The 12,984-nt window shown below is 38.7% G+C and overlaps 2 protein-coding genes across 2 annotated transcripts in view; one reads left to right on the plus strand and one right to left on the minus strand.

Moving 5' to 3' along the window:
- Nucleotides 1-938: 938 nt before the first annotated feature.
- On the plus strand, nt 939-9,621 carry IDNK (IDNK gluconokinase). Its single transcript, XM_070935627.1, has 5 exons — nt 939-979; nt 5,259-5,289; nt 5,971-6,057; nt 8,516-8,559; nt 9,270-9,621. The coding sequence occupies exons 1-5, from the start codon at nt 939-941 to the stop codon at nt 9,619-9,621; spliced, it is 555 nt and encodes a 184-aa protein (XP_070791728.1).
- Nucleotides 9,622-9,883: 262 nt separating this feature from the next.
- UBQLN1 (ubiquilin 1) overlaps nt 9,884-12,984 on the minus strand; it is a 32,918-nt gene continuing 29,817 nt past the window's right edge. The window contains exon 13 of the transcript XR_011600082.1: nt 9,884-10,020. The gene's annotated coding sequence lies outside the window, so the exon portion shown is untranslated. The remainder of the gene's footprint in view (nt 10,021-12,984) is intronic.

Consider the following 12,984-nt stretch of genomic DNA (forward strand, 5'->3'; position numbering starts at 1 on the left):
ACAGTTAATATTTCGGGTTTATTCCCATGTAATTGTGAACATATCCCTAAAAGGGTAGAAGCGACGTTTCGACAGAATCTCATTTGCCATCATCAGGTTTATGTGAAGGGTCTTTTGCTGTAACTGCTGTTACTATTTCAAATCTGGTGCTGGTAGTCTGGGATGGCTCTATTATTATTAACTGTAATATTAATTGAATAATTAATTAATTATTCAATCAATTTATTATTAATCAAATATTAATAAATAAAATATTAATCAATTAATAATTAATTGAAATATTAACTGTACACACACACATACCACACACACACACACACACACACACACACACACACATATATATATATATATATATATATATATTTTAATTTGATTTATATGCCGCCCTTCTCCGAAGACTCAGGGCGGCTTACAATGTGCTCAGCAATAGCCTTCATCCTTTTGTATATTTATACAAAGTCAGCTTATTGCCCCCACAACTGGCTCCTCAATTTACCTACCTTAGAAAGGATGGAAGGCTGAGTCAACCTTGAGCCTTGGAGAGATTCGAACCCTGCAGTAATTGCAGGCAGCTGGTCTTTAATAACCAGCTTAATAACAGGGTGCCTTAAACCTCTGTACTACCAAGGCTACATCTCTCTCTCTCTCTCTCTCTCTCTCTCTCTCTCTCTCTCTCTCTCTCTCTCTCTCTCTCTATCTATCTATCTATCTATATATACACACACATTTAAAAATTTTAAAATTTTTTAAAAATAAATAAATCTAGAAACCCGGACAGGCGTGGGAAAAAAAGGCAGATCCGGGTTTAAACACTCAGGAGTGGCACCTCCGAGCAAGAGGCGGAGAAGGGAAGGGAAGAGGCAGGGCGAAAGGAGGGCGTCGAGGAAGGTGAGCCGAAGATACTAACCACCTGCTTGCTGCCCGGGCGTCCCGCGATGGTCTTAGTGGTGGTCATGGGAGTGAGCGGCTCCGGGAAGTAAGCGCAACTTCTGGGATTGGGGTGGGGTGGGGGGGGGTGTGAAGAGTAATGCGCGGCCGGAAGTACAGAAAAGGCCGCGCTGCCTTGTCGCCTGCAAGGGAGGGAAGTTTGTTTTCTGTCGCTGCGGCTGCGGGGAGCCTTGCCGGCGCCTGTTGAGGGGAGCCGGGGCAGAAGCTTCTCTGGCTTGCCCCCTTCTCCCTGGTGAAGGAGCTGGGGGCGGTGAGGAGAGGCAGGGAGGGAGGGTGGTCGTCGCTGACCTGCGTGAGAAAAGCAGCGCGGGAGGCTTTTGTTGGGCGGGGAATCGAACTTCTCCATATATATTCGGGCGGCAAAGGTGGGAGGGCAGAAGAGGGCGCTACTGAGTCTTTGGTAAAAAGGAGCAGCACACCCACACATATGCACAGACGAACAAATGAAGAAAAAAAAACAAGCTCTGCTGGCTGGAGAATTCTGGGAGTTGAAGTCCACAAGCCTTAAAGCTGCCAAGTTTGGGGACCCCTGTTTTAGTGCTAGTAAAATTCAAAAAGTGGGTCAGATTACCCTTATGTGTCTGGTCTTGATTTAAATGAGGCTTGGAACAAGCAACCTGGAAACTTCCCAACAGTGAGGACAATTGAACAGTGGAAGGGCTTGCCTCCAGAAATCATGGCCGCTCCATCACTGGATGTTGTTAAGAAGGATCTACTCTAGAGACAGTCACTTATCTGAAATGGTATAGGGTTTCCTGCTTGAGCAGGGGGCTGGACTAGAAGACCTCTAAGGGTCCCCTTCCAGCTCTTTCAATTCTATTAATTTTATTAATAGTCAGGAAATTCCTTCTCATGTCAAGTTTCATTTCTGCGAAGCTTCCATCTTAATGCAAAGACCTGGTTCTCTGGAAACCGGTACATCTTTGTACTCCTGATGCTCATTCAGGATGAATAACTGAATGTACTAAAAGATGGGTTACAAGTAGCCCTCGCCTTGATTTACAACAGTTCGCTTAGTGACCAAAGTTACAAGGGCACTGAGAAAAGTGACTTGTGACCATTTTTCACACTTATAACTGTTGCAGCATCCCTCTGGTCACACGATTTACATTTGGATGCTTGATGACCGACTCACATTTATGACGGTTGCAGTGTCCTGGAGTGATGCGATCCCCTTTTGCAACTTTCTGACAAGCAAAGTCAATGGGGAAACCAGATTCACTTAACAACCGTGTTGCACATTTAACAACTGCAATTGATTCACTTAACCAATACAATACGGCAAGAAAAGTCGTAAAATGGGGCAAAATTCACTTAGCAACATAAATTTTGGGCTCAGTTGTAGTTGTAAGAAGAGGACTACCTGTATTGTACAGGAAAACAAAATGCACCATAATCCCCTATAAAGATTACATGTAGGCAGTGGTGAAATCCAATTTTTTTTACTACCGGTTCTGTGGGCTTGGCTTGGTGGGCGTGGCAGGGGAAGGATACTGCAAAATCTCCATTCCCACCCCACTTTGGGGCGAGCCAGAGGTAGTATTTGCTGGTTCTCCAAACTACTCAAAATTTCCGCTACTAGTTCTCCAGAACCTGTCAGAACCTGCTGGATTTCACCCCTTCATGTAGGGATCTGGAAAATAGCGCCTTACTGCTTGCCTGGGCCCACTTCAGGATGTGTTCCCATGTCTGGGAGATAGATCTAGGTGCTTGGGGACTTGTCTAATGTTCAAACGTTTCATTGCGTATGTGGCATGCTTAACCTTAAATTAACCATTGGACACCCACCAGTGGTGGGTTGCCCCCGGTTCACACCAGTTCTATAGAACCGGTAGTAAAACTGGCGGGAGGCTCCGCCCACCGACCCGACGTCATCAAAATGCTTCTGCGCATGCCCTGTTGTGAACCAGTAGTAAAGGTAAGTAGAACCCACCCTTGACACCCACCCACCCCAATCATATTCCCCCAAGGCCAGGAGATGAGCCTGTATGTGACAGGCATTGAATTAATAGGACTGTGAAGATTCAGACGCCATAAGATACAAGGTTATAGAATGAACATTAGCATCTCCTTAAAGCAAAAGTGTCTTTCCTACACAAACCTAGAAAAAGGTCCATTTGGTTTACATCCTTGCACATTATGAAGCAGTTTTTTGCCTTTGAATCTGAAGTACTGAACAGGTTAATTTGCCACTGAATTATTTATCAATAAAATGATCAATAAAAAGTGAGATAGAAATGCTACAGATATATGAGTACCAAAAATATATTTGCATATTTATTTGCAAATATATTATTGGAATCCAGATTCTAGAAATATATATAGCACCATTCTGTACTTGTGTTTTCTTTAGTACTTACGCCCAAGCGTAAAAAAGAGTGGGAAAAAGAGTGACATTCATTTCTTTGTTTAAAGCCTTGCCATAATTATGCAGTTAACCTTATGAAGAACAAGCATACAGTATTGTGACCAAGACATTCACAGCAGCACTAGCAGATGCAGAGTATGTTTGGCCTGGGTCTTCATATCTGGCTCTAAAATATTTCACTGAATAAGGTCTACTGATACTTGTGTGGCACAAACAGTGTTTTCCTGAAGAGAAGAAGCAGCAGACTATCTGAATAACAGCAATATTGAGTCAGATGAAATCATGTAGTCTCAGTTATTACAGAAATAGCACTTATATTCAGGTCCTTGATCAGTCAGTCATTAGCTACTTTTAATTGAGACATGTTCTTACTGAGAATTCCTATAATTTACTAAAATAGGAAAACACATGGCATGTTATTTATTTTAGCATTTAGCCGATTGAGGTTACAAATGCAAGAAATATTTACAAATAGGCTGACAAAACATATTAAATATATGAAATAATTTATTTTACACTATGTTGATTGGAGATACTTCACATTTATATAAATCTTGTCAACATTGTTTAGCGTTCTTTTTCCCTAATAGCATTGTTGGAGAATCTTCTGATGTGAAAATATAATCTTGTATTGCATGAAGGAATTACTATGGGTGTGTTAACCACCCACACAAACATGTCAAAATTAATCTGGCACCATATTACAAAATATTACATTGAAAAAATGGGCGAACGTTCTTACTCAAATTCCCTCTTAAAGTACTGTTTAATCAAAATAACTATATTATATAGGATTACTGTTTAAATATGACTAATTGCTTTTGAATTTTTCAGAGTAGACACGGCCAAACAGTTACCAAAGAATAGAGCAGAGCATTGAAAGAATAAACTTGCAAGGAGTTGTGAGTTTCTTCTTTGATGAAGTTGTTAAAGATTGTTGTAGTCATCTGCAGCTATTACACTTTGTGTTCTTGGTTATTTATTTATTAAAATTATTCATTTTCCATCATACCCATGAAAGTGTGAAATTTATGTATCAAGCACGCTCTTTCATGGTGGCTGGGTCAGATGATCCAAAGATGCAATCATGGCTTTTTCCATCTGATTTTTGGGCAGCAGCCAGTATTTCAAAAGTGATTACAAATTTAACAATATACAATACACAATAAAGATAATATCTGTGCTAGTTTTTCATACATGAAATGTTGTTTGCCAAATCCACCATCAGAAATAATCCCTAAGTAAATTAGAGTTAAAGTGTCAGCTGTGTAGGTACATGTGTTGGTGATTATCAACTTTTAAGAGAATTATGTCTGTAATTGCATTTTAAATTGTTATATTTATATCCCATCATCATATATGCTATCCTCTGTGGCGTTAACTCCACAGCAGGCCTGTAAAATAAATAAGACTGAGAATTGACTCAGACTTCATGCTAAGTTCTAAAGTACATTAGAACTTTATTTCTGGGGATAGGAAAGTCTTAATTCCATAATTTTTAATACTAATTCCCCTGTTTTTCTAGAGGATCTTTCAGGAAGCATAAATAGTTGCAGGGAAGAGAGAATCAGCAAAATGTTCAATAGGACTGCACATCTGTTTTTTTGTTCTTGGAATTAATTGAAATAGTGAACAATTGCCTTCTCATTTCCTGTCCATATAATTTGAAGAAACTAATAAGTACTATATTAGAAACTAGAAATTCTTTATGAGTGGGCTGTTCAACCAATAAATGAATCTAAAACTTCATCCCTGTCCACTTGGGGATGTTTGGGGGCAACAGATGGAAAGCAAACCTCTGATTAAGAAATGAGTTTTAGATGATCGGATTCATGCAAGATGCTAAATCAAACCAAACAACCTTATCATGATGTGTTTATCTGGGCTTAATGTTTCTTCTTTATATGTAGTTTTTATACATACTTGTTTTATTTTACAGATCCACAGTGGGCACACTTCTGGCAGATAAGGTAGTTATTTGTATAATTGTAGATTGTTTATTCACCATTTCTTACAAGTATCTTTGAAGATATATAACAACTGTAATAGCTCAGTGCAATCATGACATATAAATATGAAATTGTTAAGTGTATTGGAATGCTAGCTCCTTGATCATTCACACTGTTTATACATTCAAAAGTAGCCTTGATTTTGCATCCATGCTATTGGTTTGCCTTGACATGCACAGGCAAAAATAGTGACATGACCCACGAATATTTCTCTTGGTGTTGCGGATAATAGAGTTGTGGCCTAGGTTGATTTTCCATGGCTTCAAGGTCCCAGCAGCCACAACAAATCATCTCAGTAACAAACTGACATTATGAATGTAATTGTATAATCATGTAAATACTGTATTTTGTATGTGCATCAGGATATCTGACACAAGTTACAACATTTACGTGATTATGTCATCACACATACCATCTTTTGCCCCACTCCGATAGATGCCCATAATCAAGTTGGTCTTAATTCTTATAATTCCCAAATACCAGATAATCATGTTGGTTGGGGAATTAAGAAGTTGTTCCCAGTGTATCTGGAAGGCACAAGGTTAAGGAAGCCAAGAAGTACCTGAGACAATTTCTATAACAATTGCCTTTGCTCTAAAGGTATTTTTTTTACTAAAACTGAATAATCTTATCATTATGTAGCTAGGTTGGACATTCTATGAGGGTGATGACTATCATCCAGAGGAGAACAGAAAGAAAATGGCTGAAGGAATACCTCTAACTGACCAGGTATTGTACATAGTCTTGATGTCACTTTCATCTAATAAACAAAATTGTTAGTGATGGAGTTGGAGAAACTTCATTAGCATAAAAACTGAATGATCTGAAGATACCAGATCAGTGAATTAAATACTGTCCTTCAAAGCTATGTCATTTGATGTCTTTGTTTTCATGGGGGTCAGTCCTTCTTTTCTTGCAGACCATTGTATAAAATAGTCCTAGATGATCTGATTGTAATTCAGCTGACCTTGTGAGGAGTTTTTTCATCAAGATTCTCCCAAACTGATAACTGGCTAGTCATTCCTTTGCTTCCTCAGTAAACTGAATTTTTTAAAAAAACCCAATCATACATTAAGTACATAGATTTAATTATTCAACAACACATTCAGGAGTATGACCTTAAATGGACTCAGAAAATATTTTTAAAAGTTGCAAGAATTAACAAAATACCAGCAGTTTGAATTCTTAATGCTATGCAGTTAGTATGCTGTTTGGAGTTACAAGAAAATATGGAAGATATAGCAATGGGGCAGCGAGTGGGAATTATTTGTGTTTCAATATCAAAAGAGGCATTATTGGAGAATGTTGCAATTACTAAACATTTGTACCTGTCTCGCATGCAAGTAAATCAGCAATCAAGACTTCGTAACTAGAGTTCAACAATACATGGAATGAGAACTGCAAGGTACAGAATTTGATTTCAGAAGAGGCAGGGGCACCTGAGGTCACATTACTAACACTGAGTGGATAATGAAGGAGTTCCAAAAATACATCTATTTTTACTTTATTTCTTATTCTAAGGTTTTTCATGTGATAGACTAGAACAAATTGTCAATAGCCCTTGAAAACATGGATGTATCAGGCCACATCATCTGCTTATTAAATAAATTGTATGATGACTAAGAAAGAAGCGTTAGATGGAATATGGAGTAATTATATAAATGGTTCAGATTGGGATAGAAGTGCACCAAGATTTATATTCTTGTTTTATTTAACAATTACAATATTTATCCTGATACATGCTGAACTAATGAATAGAAATTGGAATTGAAATTGTTGGGGGAAATCAAACTATGACAGAATGTTGGTGATAGCCAGTGGTGGGTTGCCCCCGATTCGGACCGGTTCGCAAGAACCAGTAATAAAACCAGTGGGAGGCTCCGCCGAACCGGATGTCATCAGGAAGCTTCTGTGCATGCGCGCACTCCCGTTGCAAACCAGTAGTAAAGGTAAGTAGAACCCACCCCAATGATAGCATTTTGAAGGCTTGGTATTATATGCCATTTATACTGCTGAACTGATGCTCCTTCCTCCCCCAAAAGATCAAGAGCTATGAATTATTTCTATATGTGGTTGGGGGTTTTCTGTTCCAGTGCTGACAGTATATGATTTCTTGAAAAGGTGACTGCTTTCTTTTTTTAGTGAATGAACGCATATTCCGTCCACCTTTCAACACTGGTAAACTGTTCTGACCTAGGCTTCCTTAGAAATTAAATAGCACAAACTTAGTCCCGGCAAACCTCTTTAATTCATATGGCTGTAAATTACTTTCATTTACAATCTGCAAGGCTTGATAAACAGTCTTTCAGAGGAAGGTTATCAACATCCACCTATCTCACGTGGAACGCTGCCAAAGAGCTAATTTCCAGACGCAGAGCAAGGCCAAACTTGGCACAGAGTCACAAACAGAATTTTCAAATCTTGAATCGGCCAGATGAACTAATTGCTTCCTGCAAAAGCTCACATCCCGTTCGTTTTTCTTTTATGTCTTCTGGGAGGGGCCAATCATCTCCAAGCCTTACTCCCAAGTCGACCCTGTTTCCTTAATTCCTGTCTCCTGGCAGCTCTGCGCATGCACACACTGGGAACAGGTTTTTCTGCCTCGCTGATGTCAGATTCCGGAGATTCTGGAGACAGCAAAGAACTACCAGATGGCCTTGGCCCCCTCTCTGCCTCTGACTCAGAGCCATCATCTGAGCCTTCCCCAGACTCCAGGACTGGCTCACATTCCTCCCAACCTCCTCACTGTCTGAATCTGCTGCCAGCTCTGCTGGCCGCTGGCGGGCCACAACACAAACTTCAGAGTTGTCAGTTATAAAAAATTGTCTAGTGCCATTTAAGTGAGAATGTGATGCTTTCAGAAGCAACTATGAAATCTGAATAGGATAGAGCTTAATTGGATTATATCAAGAAATGTATTAATCGTTTTGACTGACTTGCCTCGTTCATATGAGTCACATTTGAGATAGGAGGCAGAAATTGCTTCCATAAAGAAAGAGGTGTATGTTGAAGCCGATATGTAATCTTCACTAGTATAATGAGGCTCTGATACACTTTTTAAAGATTTCTGACAAGAAATATTATGAATTGCTAATGCTAATTGCTTTTGCAAATGATACAGATTATTTCAGGTGAATATGCATCATTTGCTTAAACTGGTCTGTCTTGTTTTTTTTTTTTTTTTTAGGATAGGATACCATGGCTTTGCCACCTACATGATATATTAATGAGGTAAAAGAATGTTCCCATTGTAACATGAAACTGGTCTTGAATGGATTCTGTTGCTGAGCATGCAGTTCATCTAGCTTTAGTGTCCCGAGTTTGGTGAACAACTTCAAAACTCCCAGCCCTCTAATGCACCAATAAGCATAAATGCTAAGTATTAAATATGAACAATTTTTGGGACATGGCTTGGAGTAGAGTAAGGTATTCCATAGAGAAAGAGATATCCTAAATCCCTTGAGTAGCACTGTTTCTCCATGACTGTCAGAAGCAAACTTCTACAATATTAAGGTTTGCTGTATATTGATTTTTAGTAGATTTAACCTATTAATAATAAGTGTACTATTAGCTTTGGGACATTACAGTGTTGGATTAGGATTTGCTGAACATGGTTAGTAAGGGATGGACTATAACAGAGGGTTCCAAAAAGGTAGCAGTTGAAAAAGTGGGGGAATTATGTGGTTTGTTGCAAATTATTTAGTTGTAAACTAAATAATTACATAAACTGGTGAATTGAGACATCAGTCAGAATGCCTTTGTTCTGGCAGTTTTCTACACACAGAATTTTTGCATGGGAGAATTTCAAATACTTAATTATATGAGTATATGTTAATTGTCTGAATGCCTTATCCCAGTTCTAATAAAGTTTTAAAAAAACATACACACGCACACTTTTTTTTCCCTAATGCATAGATATTGTCAAATTCTGATTTTTACAGAGAACATGCATCTGGACAAAGTGTCATTTTAGCTTGCTCAGCTCTCAAAAGAGTGTATCGGTGCATTTTGGAGAATGGAGAGGCTGGTTGTCAGAGTTTGAACAATCAACAAGAAGAAAAAGAGTCCGCTCCAAGAAAGATCCTGTTTGTTCACCTGGCAGGGCCAATAGAGCTCATTGCCAGCCGTCTAGAAAAAAGAAGGGGACATTTCATGCCACCAAGTCTACTCCAATCTCAGTTTGATACTCTTGAACCTCCATGTGCGCCAGAAAACTTTATTAATGTTAGCTTGGAAAAGCCTGTTTCAGAAATAGTATCTGAAATTGAAAGACATCTTAAAAGTTTGTACTGATGTTTCTCCAGGTTTTCTTGTTTTGAAGCCTGATAACCCCAAATAAATGTTACTCTTGTATAATTTATTCTCCTGTTTAAGCAACATATTTATGTTTTATTTACTATACTTGTAGCATGAATAGAAAATTAAGCCTGCCTAGTTTTTTATTCATTATCATATATCTAATTTTAAAAAATATATATCATATTATCATAATATTGACATTTATTTTAAAAATTGCAGTTGAAAATTTAAGATAAAACAAACCCTTGGTGAGCAATCATATACTTCACATACTTGCTGAGTGAGAGAGAAGACTGCAGCTGCATTTGGTAAAGTAGACTATCAGAAAACATATAGCAGTATCCTTGAATCAGCTGGAAAGGACTACCATTGTAATTTAATAGTAGCAAAATGCTGTCCAAAAAAAGGAGAATTTGAATATTGAAAACAGCAGGACTCTTTATTCTAAGGTGGCTAATGCAAATCCATACTCTGTATCTATCTATCCAGCATAGTTACTAGTTACTATTAGTTACATAGTTACTATTACTATTAATTTTCTCATGTTCCTATCACCCATTTCCTCCCACTTATGACTGCATAACTGTAACTTTGTTACTCGTATCCTTACAATTTATATTGTTTCCTAGTATGATATGATTGCTTATTTGTACCCTATGACTATCATTAAGTTTTTTATCTTTTTATTCTTGATGAATGTATTTTATTCTCCTTATGTACACTGAGAGCATATGCACCAAAGACAAATTCCTTATGTGTCCAATCACACTTGGCCAATAAAGAATTCTGTTCTGTTCTGTTCTGTTCTGTTCTGTTCTGTTCTGTTCTGTTCTATTCTATTCTATTCTATTCTATTCTATTCTATTCTATTCTATTCTATTCTATTCTATTCTATTCTATTCTATTCTATTCTATTCTATTCTATTCTATTCATAGGCATATTACTTTTACTGGGGGCTCTACATTTTAATTTGTATTAAAAGGCAAAAATCATAACATCAAAACTCACAACTTTTGTCACCTTATTTTATTTTAAATTATATAGTCACCCACCTCAGCATGATGAATCTGGGAGGCTAACAATGGTTAAAATCCAACATAATAAACACCACAATACATACATAATTGGCAGCCGAGATAAAACCACAAACATCACCACCTCATGGATTCTGCCACACATTTTGATCCCAAGCCCAGATTCATAGCTACCTCTTCAAAGCTTTACCAAACACCAACAGGATTAAGGATAATTTATGATGTTCCAAGCAGCAGACACAACAACCAAAAGATCGTCTTTCTTGGTCCTGCCAGTTGGCATTCATTATTTGAGGGTCTTGTAGCCTGCAAGTAGCACCTTCGCTTGAACCTAGAAACTATTACTAGAGTTTTACAATAGTAGTACCTGCATGACATTAGATTCCTAGTCTGATCTACCTTGAAAGTCTGATAGATAGGGGTAAGCTCACCCACTCCAACCCCTCCCCCCATCTCCAATGCCAAGAAAACATCCGTAGGATCCCTTGGTTGGTCAGGAGTAAAGAGATAAAGCCAGGTATCAGTATATTGATATTTCATCCCATGCTTTCAGATAACCTCGGCAGCAGTTTCATCAGTGGTAGGTTGCCCCCGGTTCAGACCGGTTCTATAGAACCGGTAGTAAAACCGATGGGAGGCTCCGCCCATTGACCCGGACATCAGAAGCTATCTGTGCATGCGCAGAAGAGCACGGGCACGATGTGAACCAGTAGTAAAGGTAAGTAGAACCCACCCGAGTTTCATGTAAAGGTTAGTAGAGAGAGTGCTTAGGTACTATCTAGAATCTGCCCCAGAGGAAGGAGAGAACCAGCGTAATACTGTGCTGCTTACTTCCAACCAAGTTGATTCATAAGGCTACCGGGATTAATTGTATGGAAAGCGACTGAGAAATTAAAAAGGAGGATGTGTACAGTACACCATTCTAATTCTGCCCCTGCAGAATTAGACCTCTGTGTGTAAGGTTCAAGTTCACTGCTTTATTATATCCTGCCTATTATACAGGAATCTCTCCAGACTGCAGTCTTAATTAAGTAACAGGTAAGATTCTATGGCGCTTAAGGGGAAGTCAGTTCTGAACCTCTTGCTCAAGGACTTGAGGTTAATTCTGGGCTCTAGGCTTCCCCCCTCTCTGGCTGGGGGTTTCCCAGAACAGGCCATCAACAAGCACAATGCAGTTTTACTGTCATACGGCAGGACTCAAACTCTACTCTGAAAAAGCTGCTTCAACTGAATCAGAGGAATATCAGCCTCAGGAGACACCAAGTCAGGAATCAAACCCAGGCACTATCAGAACAGCTAGACTAAATTCTTCCTCTAAGTTCTCGGACTTTGCAAGTCCAAAGATTTTACCTGGCGAGTAGAGTAAAATCACTCAATAAGGTTCCTTGCCAAAAAAAGGTGTTACTATCCTAATTAAACATAGCTAGTTTGCAGTTGTGAACCATATCCTCCTGTGGGAAACAGTTATCTGATCTCCTGTTCTGTTGAGTCATTCCTGTGAATTCTGGTCACGTAAAATCCTGAAACTCTTGGAACTAGATGACAAATCTGACAGTTATCTGAACTCTGGACTGGATTTTGAACTCTGTATATTACTGTTGAAAGCAAAAGTACACAGACAAGCTTTCTTTCCCAGAGACTGTTTTGATTTATAGTCCTTTCCTTGTCTGCTGTTTATCTACTCAGTCTTGAGTAAATTTATATTTTCACCTAGCAACTGTAGGGGAGTTTAAAACCTGAAACAGGATGCTCGGTCTCATGCCCAGATATGAATCTCAATTGAAAGCAGTCAGATAATTTGCTTTCATGTTAATCTTCTTCATAAACCTCCCCTTTTAAAGAAACAATGACATCACCCCTTCTCTCAAAGAATTCACCATAGTTAAAATCCAATCATATCCCTTCGCAAAATATGGATCTAAATATACAGGTGGTTGAGCTAGTGTAGGTAGTCATCAGTTACTATCCATTCATTCAGTTAGCATTTGAAGTTATGAAGGCACTGAATGAGACTTGCAGCCAGTCCTCAAAGTTGTGGCCATCAGAGTCCTGCTGTTATGATTGCTATTTGCAACCTTCACTGCTGACTGGACAGTGAATGGGGAAGCGGGCAGGCTGCAAATGTTGATTACATGACATTGTGCCTAACAACTGGAACTGCTTAACTACAAATGTAATGGATGTAACCATCAACGTAGTCATATGACGTTGTACTTTATGACTCCATTGCTTAGTGATGGAATTCCTGGTCCCAATTACTATTGTTAGTATTTACTTTCCTAAGGCATACTTAACTCATCTTTAAGTACCTAACCATCAGAG

This window comes from Pituophis catenifer, unplaced genomic scaffold, assembly GCF_029215685.1.
Source record: "Pituophis catenifer annectens isolate HBS135680 unplaced genomic scaffold, rPitCat1.0.hap2 SCAF_2, whole genome shotgun sequence".
Classification (NCBI taxonomy): domain Eukaryota; kingdom Metazoa; phylum Chordata; class Lepidosauria; order Squamata; family Colubridae; genus Pituophis; species Pituophis catenifer.